We start from the raw sequence: 16,347 nt of genomic DNA on the forward strand, positions 1-16,347 counted from the left end.
TGACAGAGAATGTAGTTCCTAGCCTTGACTCCTTTGTATTAATTCCTGAATATAAATGCTGCTTTTCACCTCTTACCCCCAAGAGTCAGGATTTCCCAAGCAAAGTAGCAGTGCAAACTGAATTGGCACACACTAGTCCAAAACCCTGCCCATGGAAGCCAAGGGGTAAAAAGAGAAGATAATGAATTTAAATTATTTAAACACAGTTGTGACTAATATTTACATGTTGACGTGCAGCTGAGTGCACTTTATGAGAGACTGTATGATGGATTAATGCAATACCTTTGACAAGGACTTCGTGTGAAGGTAGGGTGTGCTCATGTTCCTTCTCAAACACCATCTCGTAAGGGTTGTTTGAAAAGACTGCGTAATGCAATGTTTTGTGTCTGCGGAAATCAGAGCAATAATCTTTCATCTTTTGGAAAATAACTTCAGAAAACTCAAGGCCAGGCACTGCAGTCTGAATCAGAAATGTGCAGTCTTTTTGTGAATACATTTTGTAAATACGACCTTGAAGATTATGTATTATATATATGACTTTTGTAGGTCACTAACTCATTTTTGCAGAGTTTGTGAAGCTAAATATTTAACAAAGTTGATTTCTGTAAACTCAGTGTAGTTGAGGTCCAAATAGTTCGGGGTTTTTTTTTAATTAAATTTAATGACTTTGGGTGACTTCGGCCCACATATTTCTTTCCTTTGGTCTTCAACACTTCATTTATTTTTATTCTTTAACATAGAGCTTTTTATAAAAGACCAGTTGTTCAATGCGTTCTCCGCCCCTGAGCGCTTTGTTGCTCTTCTTCGTCCACATGGCAGTTTGACAGAAGGCTCTGCGCTGGGAGATGGGGTGACTTGTCACAGGGGTCGTGGCTTTCTGCAAGATGTTGCCTTTTCAGTTGATCGTGTCTTTTTTTTGGTCGACTTTAATGAACTCTGAATGTTCTTCAAAAAAGTTTGTCTGTTGCAAAATGTATGTTGTTACGCGACATCCAGAAATTTAAGGATATTAAGCCACATTTTAACCAAATGTCTGCACCTCGCTGGATTGTTCCCATAGTGGTGAATGTGCTTCCTAAGCAGGTCTCACTCGTGTCGGTATTTAAGTCTGGTTACAAACTTGTTATTTGCCGATAGGGTCCCTCCCCCCCTCCCGTTTTGGTTCCCTGAAGTGACATTTCCTTTGCAGTTTTTCCAGTTTCAGGCAGTTACAGCCAAACCCCTGAACTCCCATAAGGAATGACCCAGAAGTGTCGAAGGTGTGTGGTGCTTTTGTTCCGTTGTTCCCTGTGTCATGGAAAACTGGCGTCTCCCAGTGAGTAGAAAAAAAACCCAAGTGTGTTCTCAATTGCTGCTGCTTGGTGTGCGAGCAAGAGGGGGTGTTATTCAGCATACTCAGCCATCTTCCCTTGTAACAGGAATAACCTTAACTAGAAATCCTCTCCAAAAGTTCATCCTTCGCAGCCAGCCAGTCCTGGGCCCGGGGGAATGTAGATTCAACCCATCTACGCGTGCAACCCTGTCTCTGCAATTGCTGCTGAGTATCTAGGCCAGGGGAGAGCTTTTATTTGAAACCTGCAGTCCAATTCGTGTCTGTTTTTACAGCAAAACTTTTAAAAGCCTGAGGAACTTCTATCATCTGTTGATTTGCTGAGGAAGTGCTGCCTGCTGAAGGCAACAAGCCCTTGCTTTTTCTATGGAATCAGAGTAGAACCATTTTCACAGTTTGTAGTTGTTCATTACGTTGATGGAAACTACGCACCCTGACTGCTTTCGTTAGGTGAGCTCCTGGACGACGCAGTGCTCCATCCATGGTGCCCTCCGAGCTGTTTTACGTGAGTGAGTCTGTGCGTCTGTGTGTAACTGGTACCTGACTGATGTTGTAAAGGTTCATCGTTTTCTCATCCGTGTTTAGAATGTTGGAGCTTTCCAGTACCTACTTTTTTGCTGAATCCAAAGAGTTTTACTTTACACTTGATTAGGGGAGGAGGGGGTGTTTGTAAAATGCATTGCTGACACCTTTCTTGGCAGCACTGATCCTAAACCCTACACCTAGTAGAAAATCTTACCTCCTGCAGGAAGTAAAGCAGACCTTGCAGTCTGCTGCCGTTGAACATCCGCACCGATTCCCGTTGGTGCTGCAGCAGCAGGTTTTTCACAACATTGTACAGCGCAGCCTCTGCGACCCCGTTCAGGGAACAAGCAGCTGCCTCTCACCCGCTGTGTACGTCTCGCTGCGCGTCACTGTCGCTCTTTCGACCACAGAACCCGGGGTTTTTATAAAAGTCACGTGGAGGTTTTTTTTCCCCCCAATCTTGGCTTAAAATACTGCTTTTAAAAGTTAGAAAATCAGGACCATTTTTCAGTCGTAAGACAAAACGACGTGAATGTTGTACCAATCAGCAGACATTTTATTTCAGAATTTATGCGCAGCCTACCCGATGGCAGTGATACAGCGAGTATGAAACCGTGGAATTCTGAGAGCAATATCTTAAAAAATTCTCAGGAGAAGGCATACAGTATTGAGAACTGCATTTACATTTAGTTTACAGTCTAAGTATTGCTTGAAATATCTGTATCTTTATTTTGCAAACCAGAAGAATCATGGGGACTGATTTATAAAAGGGTTGGTTGTAAGCTATTACTGCTCTTCTGATTTTTGTGTTTGGATGTTAATAATAGTGTAAATAAAGGTTTCTATTTAAAATCAGAACTCGGTGCCAGGGTGCAGCGGCTGTCCAATACTTTAAGGCTGACAAACGTGTTCTGGAAAGGGCAGAGAACACCCGGTGCTGCGGCTGAGGAAACCTGTGCGCAGCAGATGGTGAGATGTTTCCCCGTGGGCCGTGGGCCCTAAGGGAGTAACGACCGAGACCTCCCACCACCGACCCCCTCTCAGCAGCTGAAGTGGCACTGCCACCGGCGTTTGTTGTCTTGGACTTCAGTAGCAGTCAGGACGGAGAAGCGCCTTTCCCATAGCTTGGCAACACCCTCCCTGCCACAAACTAACAGGTGCTTCTCCCGTCCCTGCGACTGTGTGGGAGGGGACTGGGATGGTCCCACCGGAGCACGTGCAGTGGCCAGGCAGGGTGCCGAGAGCCGCACCCTCGTCCTGTCACAGACTACAGGCCGAACACAACCGGTAAGTGCAAGTTGTTCTAGTCTAAGCTGGTGTTCTTCCTGCGTACTCCCTGGGAGTGCAGCCAACGCTCTTCTGTGGAAAGCAGCGAGAATGTGGTTCTGGTGGTGGGTTTAAATTCAGTATTTTTTACTTACTGGTATTGATCCAGGATCTCTCCACCTAGCAGCTGTTTCTGATAATCCATGCGGTCTGTAACAGGTTATAAACAAATCCTGTGGCTTGATTAAGACAGACAATCAGATGTTACCTCCATAATCAAAAAAGCAACTTGCAAGAAACTTGGAATATATTTGACTTAGGTGAGACAAACACAAGCCTAGCTTCACTGTATAGCACGCACGATCAAAGGCCCCGCGGCCACTTTCTGAGCATTTTTTTACCCCCTCCATTCCCAAATTCAAGTATATTCTTGAGCATGGGGCTGTGGGACCAGAGATCTATGTCCCTTGTGAAGTAATTCCACCTGAATGCCCGCAAGTGCCAAGCCAGGCAGGGCACGGCAGTCACTCCCGTGGTTACGTTTGGGCTGTTTTGAAGCAGAGCATCTCTGCAGCGAAGGCCGCAGCTGGTCCAGGCTGCCACGCCAGCTCCTGCTGCCAGTTACCAGGAAAACGCGTCACCACCGGCGCCTGTACCGCAGCCAATTTACTAACGTCTTATGGAAGTGCTCTAACAGCCTCTGCCCACTCTGCTTCCTTACTCACAGGATGGCCTTTCCCTTTAGAGGCCTTCAGCTGCCGCTCAGCACATCATCCTTGTGGTAGGCCGAACTGTGCCTAGACCATTCCCTCCTGGCTCTAAGTATGGAACGTCTTGGAGCTGCCGCCCTAAAATCATTGCCAGAGTTACACTACGCAGCAACTGCTGCTCTCTCCAAGGAACTGGTTTGGTTCTGAACGTACAGTATAATATTGCCACAAAAATCTTCGTACAAATCTGATTTCATTAAAATTGAAGATGTACATTTACTGACATCTTTTGGTACTTTTAAAAATGGATAAATTCCGAAACTTACTATGCACCATTAAGCAACATCTTGAGAACTGGTGTGTGGGCATTCCACTCTTTATTAACAAAATTCTTCACAACCTGAAGGGATTTCTTTTCAAACAGTATATTGATCCATATTTACACAAGCCCTCCAGAAACCTGGCGTCCTGTTAGTCAACATTTTCTCTGGTTTTCCTGGAGGTTCAATAGGATGGACAAGGAGACGTGGACCTAGAACGTATCCTCGGGGGAAATGCGGGAAGCATCGCTGTCTTGAGAGTATTCAGTGCTGCTCACTTCACTTCCTGAATCTCTCAGACGTCCTTTTGCACCGTTACCTTTACCCCAGTTAGAAGCAAAAGGGTCCATGTTTTCCAGCTCTTGCTTTAGAGTTATAACTTGGAGTTTTTCCCACGCCAGCCGAAGGCCGAGCTGAACTGAAAGCCGTGCTCGGTTTACTTCCCACGCCTCAATCCTGGGGGCACCCGCGCTTCCTCTTCCGTCAGCTCCTGGGGCGCTGTTAGTGGTGTCGCCTTGAAGTACAATGCCTTGTGAAGCAGGTGAGGTACAGTCCCAAGCAAAAAGCAGGTACAATAGTGGATTTCAGAGACCTGTATTTCTGACAGCACTCCCGTCATCTCACTGTATCTACTGAATTCACTCACCAGGACAAACATTCTATCTACTTCAGCCTCAGAGTCTATCCCGTCCTCCAGGCCGACACGGTCATTCTTTCTGGAGTCACACACGTTTGCATTTTGTCTGTACATGGATTCAAGTTCTGGCCAGTTCGTGTCCTCGTGGAGGTGCAGCGCCGGGGGAGGTTAGCCCTCCCAGCCTTCCCACAGCTGTCCCCTTCAGAGTAAAACAAACACGATTTAGTGCGTAACCTTCTGGTAGGAGGTACTTACAAATGCGTTTGAGTGGTTCCATGCAGGGAAAAACCCACTGCGGCCCACCTCTAAAAATACAGCTTGGAAACAACCCAACTGTACTCGAAACCTCTGCCGCCACAAAACTTAGAGCTCATTAATTCCAGCTTCGTTTTGGTTGAAAAGCCAGCCCAGTATTAGCACTAAACGAGCCAGTGCTTCCGGGGGAGCTGCGAAGGCTGTGGCTCCACAGGATCTGAGCACGGCCTGGGGGTATTAACGAGCTCAACCCTCTCCTCGAGGGGGGATGCAGAGACAGTATGGGCATGGCAAAGGACTCCTCATCTTGCTACCTTTCCGTGTCACCTGTGGGCTCTGGCAGGTTAAGTATCTTCAAGCTTTAAAGGGCAGTAAAGTGAGCAAAAACGAATCTTAGATTTTTAGTCTGATTTCAGAATAAAACACATTTTTCTGAAAATCAGACTAAAAAAACGCACAGACCTGTCTTGTAGTCTGCTTTCTGTCCTCACAGGCTTTTCTGGCTGACACCACGTCAGGCTGCAGTTGGGTAAATAGCAAGAAAGTACACGCTACTCTCTCTACTCTGAGAAATTGCCATCAGTTTTGTTCTTTGTGGCTGGTGGGAGACCAGCAGGTAGCTGCTACAAGTTCAAATTTAGACAAAACCCACAGAAGGTAGCTAATTTTTCATGGAGTTAACCATAACTGGTTTCTTCAGCTGAGCATCCACACTTGCTCAGGTCTGAAAGTGCCCCAACCTTAGTGCTCCTAGGTTCCCAGAAAACGGGTTCCCAGAGGTCTGGGCAGCACTGGTTGCAATGGTGGCAGCAGCATGTTTCTTGCACAATTGAGAGGGATTCCCACGTCAGCATTCCACGAGAACGGACACATGGTGACAGAGGTGCTGCGTGCAAGAAGAGGAGTGAAGGAAAGGGAAGGTGAGCATGAGCTTAATGCTTTTTGTGAACTGCTCCCAACTCACAGTGACTTGGCAGATGATGGTCTCCTCACATCTGGCCACTTTCGACGCTGAAACTGCCTAGTTTTCAAGCAGCAAAAGGAGAAAAAGGTTAGCCATCACCAAGAAAACCACCAGCACCACAGGCTGAAAGACCAGGAGGAAGAGTTGAGCCTGAATTTTGACTGCAAAGATAAGAACATGCTCTAACAGTGAAAGAGCAAGCGCTCCAGTGTTTCAAGGGGATTGGAATGGAAAGGTCCGATTCCAGACTCCCAGTCCCACGCTCCCTCAGCACGAAGGCTGTGCTTCAGAATAGGAATTTAACTTTTAAAAAATGTACCTGTACTGCTCGTAGCTTCCATCTTTAAGTCCTAGATGAGGAAAAATCGACAGCGTTACTAACCAGTGCCAGCAGCAGAGTGTGGTGTCGGCTAAGGCAGCGTTTTAAGAAAGACCCGAGAGTACCAACAGGTTAACGTGCATCGCCGTGACAATTACTTCCACGCACGCTCATGGGAGCTGTTATTTTCCTATTTGATCCTTTATTCTAGGTAACACAGGATGCAAATCGGGACAGCTACCGCCAAAACGTTTCTGTAAGTGTCCTTCAGTGCTGTACTGAGATGCCAAAAGCTCCACGTTTCAAGATGTAGAAGGTCTATGTGGTGCACCTACTAAATAAGACTCCAGATAATATTTTGGGATCTGGGGGACTCAGATAACAGCAGTTTTGGGGTGGGGGTCTTGAAGGGCTAAAGGCTATGATTTTTTTAAAATAGCATTTCTTATAATTGTGCTAAAGGGTGTAAGAAATGCAATGTAAAAAGAAGAAATACAAGTACCTGGACGTTTTGGTTTGCTGTCATCATTAAACACTGTCAAAAAAATTAACCAACCAACCACCCAAAAAAATAGAAAAACCCACAAGCAATATAAAAAACCCCACCAAATCCACTGAATAGACCCAGAGAAAATCTAAGGGGTAGGAAAGGATGCAACTAACCCAGAACCAGAGCAAAGGCCCACTTTCATTTTTGGACTTTAAACCCAGTTCACAGCCGTGGTAGCACAGCGCAGCCCCCCTCAGATGGGCTGTTCTTCCACAGCTGCCCGGCAGCGAGGGGTAGGGCAGACCCAAGCTGAAGCACCAGCCTCCTTCTTGCAGGTAAAGGGCCTTTAAGCCAGTTCACCACAGGGCTGCATGGCCACACGGTAACGGGCCTTGCTAAAAACCTTCAGCTGGAACTGCTGACCGTTAGCCCGGAGAGGTAGCACAGTCTCCCTCCTCGGAGGTTTTCAGGGTGGGGTGAGCAAAGCCCTGAGTAGCCTGGTCTGGCCTCACAGCTGACCATGGCCGAGCAGAAGTTTGGACTAGACAAGCCCCCCAGAAGTCCCTTCCAGAGGCCACTATCCAGAGTGTCTGAACGTGGAAGTGGCTATTAGGATTTTTGTTCTCTCTTTCATCAATTTTGTTCCTTCCCCACCTCCCTCCCCCATCTCAGCAACGCTCCTCACTGTACTGCTGCGGTATCATTCCTCTTTTCGGAAACGTTGCACGAATAAAGCCAATAGACCACGTGGAGCAGCAGGGCCCCACCGCCATAAATAACACCACAGCCCTTGTGACTGATCCCAGTTTCACGATGGTAACCAAGAGCCCCGTGTCCTTTGGGAGTCTGAGTGGGATGGGAGAGGCACTTACCCAGATCCATGTTCCTAGTTCTTGGATTGCACTGTTTATACCCTTTGCAGCTCCTCAGTTCCATGAGCTGGACATGCAGTTGATTGAGAACGTCTCTATCCAGCGTATTCACGGCATTAATGAGCTGCAATAAACAGGGTGGCGTTAGTAACTGCAGCTCTGGGGTTCGGTGACTTTCCCGTGTGGAATACCCGTGGTTCATGTGCCTCCAATGATTCAGGCCTTAGCTACGTCCTGCAGCACTACCATAGTGCGACACGGATCATGGATGTATTTCTAGAGCTGTTCAATGATCAAGTACCTGATACGGATCCGTGTTGAGATCAAAGTACTCCAAAAATCCAGTAGCAAATTCACAGAACAGGAAGTTGTGGGTCTCGTTGATTGTCCTCAGGCACCAGTAGGTGTTGTTGTTGGCACTAGTACAGGCACAGAAAGGGCCCACTGCGGGTGGGAGAGGTACAGAGACTTAGCGACAGGCTGTGGCTGTAACCACTGTCGGTCGCATTTGGCTTATGGGGTCGCTGCCCAAGTTCTGAGCCCGAAAGCAGAGACCTTCCAGCATCAGCCTGGCCTACGGAGCCCCAGCCCACACCCACGGCTAACTCAAGGAACATCATGGCTCGCTGCTTTCCCCGCCCTCTGTGCTTGGGAAACGTTCCAGTGGTGGGATCCTCCACACGGCTGTACTGCACACACGCCTGGGGCTGGTTATCTGCAGGTGGCTCTGGTTTCAAGCCCCTTGCCCTTTGTGCAGAGACAGTGCCAAGGCTGGAACAGACCAGCACCAGGAAGGCTGCGTGTTGGCTACAGAACGCACGACACCAACTACCAGCCCCCAGCACCCGCGCCCACCCGCTCCCGAGGTTAAAGCATCCTCACGTGTCCAGAGGGGAGCAGTTTGCCAGTGCTGGTTGTCGTGGGTGAAGCAGGTCAGCCCAGGCATGCTGCACGTGTCGTTGTTTTTTATCCTCTTCAGCAGTTTGCGCAGTTTCTTCTTTCGCCGTTGCTCTCTGAGCAGCCACAGCCTGTCCTTCTCCTGTAGGGCTTTCCTGCACACAGGGAACAGTAGGGTCATGCAGACTCTGTTAGACCCAAACACACCTATAAAAAATGAAGCCGCTAATAAAATGGGCTGCTTTGAGGGGAAGCAATAACCAGCACTTTTTAATTCAATGGTTTCGCTTCCCAATGTCTCTGGCTATAACTCTTTGCAATTCAACGTAAGGCAGGCGGGCTTGCCTGAGCTGTGACGTGACACTGCCCACACCAGGAACCCTGCCTCGAGTTTACGAGCATTTCACCATGGGCTAGGTTCCGTGCTCATTCTTGGGAGTACAGGCTACATGAAACACTGCTGCTCTTGCTGAGCTTGGAACTGGTGTGCAGCAACAAAACATTAACGTCGCTGCATTCCCTCTTTCAAAGAACAGGCCTTCACTTACTTGAAAGGATGAAGACTCGATCCCTTGTGCCTCAGTTTGCTTTTGTGCTTTGAATGGTAACTGGAAAATAAAACCAGCATCGCTGATGAACAACAGAGACAATTGCTCATTTGTACCACACTTCTGTACCCGGTCTGAAGCAGATCTAATCCAGTGTCACTTCTCCCGTCACCGTGACGAACAGAAGCACCTTGCTAAGCTCAGGCACTCCTGAGCCTGGTTGTGCCTCTCCCTTTCCGTAGCTCATCTTGTGCAGTGACACCTGGTGCTGTCAGACTGCAGCGCAGTATCTGGCCACAGGTCATTCCAGCTACAGTGTTCCATTTTGGATGGCATTGGTGCTTGTTTCCCTACTCGGGGCAGACACGAGCAACACCCTTACAGTTCAAGCACAACATCTCTTCAGTATTCACGACTGCTCAGACGGTAAGGGGACAAGCATATCCCCCCTTTGTGGCGCTCTCCTTCCCAATGGAAGAATTTAAATACCGGTTGTACTGTGTAGGGTGGGTCTGTCTCCACTGTTACTAGCTGGGAGTTCCAGAAACACTTCAACAAGATGTATAGGACCGGCCCAGCAACAGCAGTGTCTGAGCACAGGCTGGGCCAGGGCGGGTGTACACAGGCACACGCATCCTAGCTGGGCAGCTCTACCGGTCTGGCTCTGTCTCCAGAAATGTGTAAGATTTTGCAGACATTTCCTTTCTGTGCAGTTTGCAAAGTTAAAAAGACAAACCAGCCTTCATCAATGGCAATGTTTTCTAAGTGACCAAGTTCATCATGCCTACAGAAATCAGCAACGACAAACCAAGTTCAATCAAAGTTCATTTCTAAGCAGTACCTCAGAATTCAGTTAGTTGTCAGACTACAATTCATGGAATCACAGAATGGTTTGGTTTGGAAGGGATCTTAAAGATCATCCAGTTCCAACCCCCCTGCCATGGCCAGGGACACCTTCCACTAGACCAGGTTGCTCAAAGCCTCATCCAGCCTGGCCTTGGACACTTCCAGGGATGGGGCATCCACAGCTTCTCTGGGCAACCTGTCCCAGTGCCTCCCCACCCTCTCCATGAAGAATTTCTTCCTGATATCCAATCTAAACCTCCCCACTTTCAATTTAAATTCCCTTCAAAAGAAAACTTTTAAATTATTAGTGCTACTGGGAGTTTGAATGACATTAATCCTTACAGCAAATTAACAAAAATAAGATTATTAAAGAACTAAGTATCTTCAGTCAATTTTTTCATCTTGCACAGCCCCTGGGGACTTCATTAACCAATCCTAAATGCCATTTCCTAATTCAGTGCAACTCTGCAAAGACTTACACATCTCTAACTTATCTGAGTAACTTCACTGGTTTCAGTGGATCATTCAGCATCATAACGCTATGCACAACTCAAGTGCTTCCTAGTCGGGCCTGAAAAATGCAACACTCTTCACATCTCCTACGAAACATTCATTATAAAACCTTCATCTTGGCAGCTTGTATTAAACTCAGTTGTCAATGGCAGTTCTGAAAGCAGCAGATTATAAGACAATATAAACTTTCTGGGGATTTGTCATTTAGAATTGGACCGATTTCATGCTTTTTGCCATGGGTTCCACATGTGGGTCAGCACAACCCACGACATGGATGTTCTCCTTATTTTCGTGGTCAGTCGCTGAAGCTACGCTGCAGCATCCACACGGGCCACAAGGCCCACGCACCTCATGTCTGTGAACTGGGGGACGTTGCACCCCAAGGATTTAAGGGTTGTGCTCAAGACCTCACCCCGTTACCAGCGAGACAGAGAGGCACCATCCACACCCTCTCGCAGAGGCTACTTCACGAAAGCTGCTTCAGCCACAGAGAACAGCAGGGCTGCTTTGTGGGTTTGCATCCATTTCACTATGGCTCTTTCTGTGGCACTCGTGCTGCTGCTGCCACTGTGGCTCCTGCACTCCCGGTGACATCAGGCTCACAGCAGCCTCGAGATCGCTCTGGGATCACTGATCAGCACCAGTTGCTCCTGGCTCCTCTCTGAACAGCTTCCCCAGGGCAAATTCCGTTTGAGTAAGTGTTCAGTTGTGCAAGGTTTTTCTACTGTGCCTATTTGCAGAGCGAGAGCTTGCTCGCTCCCCTTCTCCCCAGGGCTGATCCTACAGCCATTCTGCAAACATCTGGCTGTGTGAGAAACCAACTACGGCTGAGAAGAACGGGAGTGAAGCTAGGCTGGGGTCCCACCAACCTTAGCGCATAATCGCTATTTTGGTATTGCATATTGCACATATTGCATATGCATATTGCATAAAATTCACAGGTCACCTGCAGGGGGGGGAAAAAGGGGTCTTGTGCACTAGGTCAGTGGTGGTTACAAAACCACAGTTACTCTGCACCAGCTGTTACGTTCCTGCAAAACACTGCAGTGAGGAATCCCATCTGATCACACATCCAGCCTTGCAAAAGCTGAGTGGAACAAAATTACCCCAGCTCCCCACCCCACTGTTGCGCAGGCCTCTCCTTAGAACGGATCTGTGAACGCTGCCCCGTAGTGACAACTTGCCCTCGTGCAAAGCAAGCGTTCAGACAAAACCTGCAGCTTAAAATGTTCCCCTCTGGTATCCGACAGCAGCATCTTCAGCACGAGAGCGGAACTAACAGGTTTCTAAGGCGTGTTACACGTCCCGTTACATCATCACCCCCTGACGCAGAGGCACCTCGCCTCCTGCCTGGCAGAAGCTGGGCATAATTAGGCAGCTGCTTAACGAAACACATCCTCATCTCTCCCGGGAAGACACAAGTCAGCTGGCACACTACAAATCTCTGCCCTGAAGTACTCGAGAAATACCTTAGTTTGTTACAGTCGCACTCTTCAGGTCGCTTCTTCTTCAGGTGACCCCGCACCTCCCTCAGGTTTTTTATTTTATTTTGCAAAGTTTCAATCTAAAAAAAGCAAAGATACAGGTTAATAAAATACAGCAGGCGTAGTCTTACTGTAACCTTCTCAAGCCCATCCTATGGTCACCAAATGCTTCCTTCTCACCACCTCCCCTGACGAGCATCGTCAGACTATCTCCCGTTCCAAACGGCAGCTGGGGCAGGAGCAGCCCTCCCGGAGCCGCTCGCCTGCTTTGATTGCGAGTGTGGAAGCAGGAGGTGGCCTGGAGGGCACGCAGCCTCCGGGGACAACCACTCCGGGTTCCACTGCGATTCTCCTCTCGTGCCCTGCAGCACATCTGCGAGGGGAGAACGGTTGCTCAATGGAGAATGAAGCCCTTACATTTCAGCCTGCTGTGAACCCGAGAAGGGGATGGGGAGGGAGCACTCTGTCCCCTCCTCAGAGCTTCTGAAAAAGCAAAGCAGCAAGGCTCCTCGCCCCGCATGGCAGTCGAGCAGCGTCTGGCCACGTGGGATATGGATCAGCTGCTAATTGTGCCGCCCACGGGGTTCATTTTTAACTGTTTTTCTCAGAAAGTGAAACACCTGCTTTTGTGCAGTCCAGCTCCCACAGCGTGGCCCATTTCCACCCAGGAGGGGATTACAGGCTGCTACCTCGGCTCTTCACACCGCAGAGAAATGGGAGTGATCCAGTGTGAGCAGAGTCACTGCAAAGCTGCCCCCGGACACCAGTGACGGCAGCTCCCGGGGAAGCAGACGGCTGCTGAGGCACAGCCAGGGCAGTGTTCAAGGAAGAGACACAAAGAATCCATCCCCATAACACTAACACGAGCACTCGTTTGCTTTGGCACTCCATACAGCCTACATTGCCTGAAGAAAAGAGTGTGGCGATCCTGAAATTGCCCTTTTTTCAGACCCAGCAGAGCTACGAAGTTTTTTGGTGTCTAACTGCCTTGCTCCGGCCAACCTGTGCTGTAAAAAGGAGCCAGCAAGTTCTTACACAGGACTGTGCTGGGAATTCATGTAACTTGGTAAGACCTCACAGGAGCTGCTCTCTTTGTGCTGCTCTCTGTTCGTTAGCTGGCCCCGAGAAGTCTGCCTCTTCCACACACAACACACGTGAGGGCTTTCAGCTTATGCCCTTCAATACTGCTGACAAAGATGTCAGATTAAGTTTTATAGGCAAGTTTCATACAGCAAGTTGTCTCCGGGTTCTTGATATGCACAAGCCTAAGGAAAACGAATTCCATGCCAAAGCACAAGGGTCGAACACGGGCATGCAAGTTACATACATCCAGAAGCACAGAAGCTATTGAAGCTCACTTTTCCTTAGGCTTATGTTTGACAGTTGAAGGCCTCTTCCTGAGAAGTACATTGGGGAGCAGGGCTATTAAGATGTGAAAAAGATCCAGATGAAAATTTTCCCAGGATAAAGACACTTAGAAGTCTCCCATTTATCTCATAAGGGTTCTGACATTCCTCAGCTGTCCCTTCAGCTGCTGTTCTCTGCTCACCACCTCATCTTCACACTTGTAGTAACTTAACTAACTCTGAAATCAGCCAGCAAGTTCAAAAGGTTCCAGGGAGGCACAGAGAAGCCCAGAGGCAGACAGACACACATGCAGTCAGCAGGATCCCATCCGCCCCCAGAAAACCACGCTCGGAGCACACACCGACAATGCGTGACCGATGCCAGCACTGACCTCGTGGTCAATATGGAGTTTATGGTCCTTCCAAGCTTGCAGTGACCTGTACAGATCGGTGTCACACTGAACCGTATCGTTCTCCAGGATGTAGCACCTTGGCACGGAAAAGCAAACAACGGTTATTAGAGGGGATGCGGGCGAACAGCAGTGCAAACAGCTGGGCTTAATAACACAGCTCCAGGACAGATGAGAAGCCAGATTGGAAATGACATGCAGAATTCAAAAAAGCAATGCTCATTCAAGAGAAGAGGAATGTGCTATGAGTCAGGACAGAAGTTTGGGGTTGAGTTGCCATGGCGATTTTGCAGAAGTAGAAGAATTCAAGGAGAATATTCCTACCAAGCAGAACCTGTTGACTGCTTAATGTAAATTGTGCTGCAGAGTTCTTGCTTATTCATTAGGCTGTCTACATAAATAATCTCCACTAACTAGCAAGTACCAAAAGCATTACTCAGAAGCAATTTCCCAATGCATAATTAAGGGATGCAGGGGTAGAGGCAAGGATAAAACACTTCTTTGGAAGATGTATTATTATGCAAAAATCACCCCCAAAATCAAAGACATTTTGCTGCTTTCTACAAAAGGGATAAGATTTTTCAAAGATCACTCTCTGACTTCAGAGGCAAAATACCCTCTGACAATTTCAAGTCCTTACATTTAACTAAGGTCTATCACAATCCAGGCTTTAAAATCCTTTCAAAAATGAACAAACGAAACACCTGACGGATTTACCCGAGAAGTTCATTAGGGGCCAACAAGTACCGTGTGGTCATTTTTGATTCTTTGGTTAAATTAAAGCTGAGTATTTTCAAGACTCCTTCATTTTCTTTAAGCAACCTCATACGTGTTGTCCCACTGCCTTCTCTCCTGAAAGTGTTCCGGGGGAACACTCCCTGTGAATTACGCACAACCTTCCTGACAGTTCCTTGCGTGGACTGGGGATTCACCCAGGAAGGCAGCAAAAGTCAATTTAACTTGTTCCAGAGGAAAAGCACAAATGGGCTCCGAAAATTCACCAGAGCTAGGGTAAGAGTTCTTGGATGTCATCCTAAGCCATGCTTCCTCGTGTTAGCGAGTCTCTAGCCCTGTAGATGGAAGTCAGAACATTTGAACAGCAGCTCACTGGCTCACGCGTGTTTACGTGAGCTAGTCATTAAACAACTTACTGCATGTAATTATAGAATCACAGAATGGTTTGGGTTGGAAGTGACCTTAAAGACCATCCAGTTCCAACCCCCCTGCCATGGGCAGGGACACCTTCCACTAGACCAGGTTGCTCCAAGCCTCATCCAGCCTGGCCTTGGACACTTCCAGGGATGGGGCATCCACAGCTTCTCTGGGAACCCGTCCCAGTGCCTCACCACCCTCTCCGGGAAGAACTTTTTCCTGATGTCTAATCTAAACCTCCCCACTTTCAATTTAAACCCATTACCCCTTGTCCTGTCGCTACAGGTCCTTGTAATCAATAATGATTGGTGGATTTCCTGATAATTCACAAGCAGAAATGGTGACTAAACTAATTAAATAGAGCTGAAGATACATCACCGGCCCCTGGACTGGCACACTGAGGAAAAGACTGTTAGCTATTGGAGTGCCCAGCCACTTCCCTCGCCTTTCTCAACATCTTCCATTTCCCAGTGCTCCTGCCCCATCCAACTTCATTCATAACACAGATTTTCCTTTCCTAGCACTGGCTACAGAAGGCTCTGAGGGGCTGCTTCCTCCCTTGGGACCCAACAACATGAAACCGGGTCACACTCCAGGTAGAGCCTCTGATCTTCAGCCCGGCCAGGTTACCACTGAGCCTCCCCTGGGTAGAGCCTTTCCTGATTTCACATAGCCACACAGGCAGCTGCTGCCAACAGCTTTGCTCGTCCTCACTGGAAACACACCGGTCAGCAACCACTGCCCCCAGAGAGCAGAAAACATAAAAGCACTGTAGTTCTTCAGGAGCTTCATGCCCCTCTGTACATGCCCAATTTAAAACGAAACCAAAAGCTGTGGTATGGATAAGAGTAAGAACTGGAGTGAAGCTAGGCTGGCATCCCAAAGGGACAAAATACGCTTAACGTAAAAGCAGCAAAAGCTTTAGGAACCTACCACGTGCGCTCACCTGTGAGTCACTTTTATGAGGTTGGGGGCCGTATACTCCGCAATGCCCCCCGTGCCACTGTACTCCCCCGGGTCTTTATCTTCCTCCTCCCGAAGAACAGCCCGCTGCAGCTTGTGCCGCTTGGTGATGTTCCTTGGTAAGACAGGTTGGTAGCCATCCTCCAGACCCAGGTTATAAATGGCTCCATCCAGCTCCACAGACACAGAACGGATGGAGCGATTCCGGACGTAGCTTGGTTTGTATTCTGCATGGAAAAGAAATTGGAAGGATAGGAGGGGGAGAAACAGCATGTTACAATTTGGTCTTCTGTGGTTCTTGGGAGAGAAAACCAGCCCTATCTGAAGTTAACTGGATGACAAACAGGGTTTGTTTCAGCTGTCCAGGAGCTGCTGCTACCTTTCGCGTGGGCAGAGGGATACCTTGAGGCATGGGAGGGAGGGCAGGTGTAACACAAACGCACGGGGATGGCAAAGAAAATGGTACTTGTCCAACATCGCTGAGAGCAAACAGCTCATTC

General features: G+C 48.2%; 1 protein-coding gene across 1 annotated transcript in view; it reads right to left on the reverse strand.

Moving 5' to 3' along the window:
• Positions 1–4,765: 4,765 nt before the first annotated feature.
• SULF2 (sulfatase 2) overlaps positions 4,766–16,347 on the reverse strand; it is a gene marked incomplete at its 5' end in the record, with an annotated part of 44,316 nt that continues 32,734 nt past the window's right edge. Inside the window, 10 exons of the mRNA XM_010151568.1 lie at positions 4,766–4,987; positions 6,008–6,064; positions 6,327–6,357; positions 7,689–7,812; positions 7,990–8,132; positions 8,571–8,740; positions 9,134–9,193; positions 11,962–12,056; positions 13,715–13,811; positions 15,831–16,074. Coding sequence (XP_010149870.1) covers positions 4,957–4,987; positions 6,008–6,064; positions 6,327–6,357; positions 7,689–7,812; positions 7,990–8,132; positions 8,571–8,740; positions 9,134–9,193; positions 11,962–12,056; positions 13,715–13,811; positions 15,831–16,074 — 1,052 coding nt within the window. The remainder of the gene's footprint in view (positions 4,988–6,007; positions 6,065–6,326; positions 6,358–7,688; positions 7,813–7,989; positions 8,133–8,570; positions 8,741–9,133; positions 9,194–11,961; positions 12,057–13,714; positions 13,812–15,830; positions 16,075–16,347) is intronic.

The sequence above is a fragment of the Eurypyga helias genome, unplaced genomic scaffold (assembly GCF_000690775.1).
Source record: "Eurypyga helias isolate BGI_N326 unplaced genomic scaffold, ASM69077v1 scaffold4990, whole genome shotgun sequence".
NCBI classification, from domain to species: Eukaryota; Metazoa; Chordata; class Aves; order Eurypygiformes; family Eurypygidae; genus Eurypyga; species Eurypyga helias.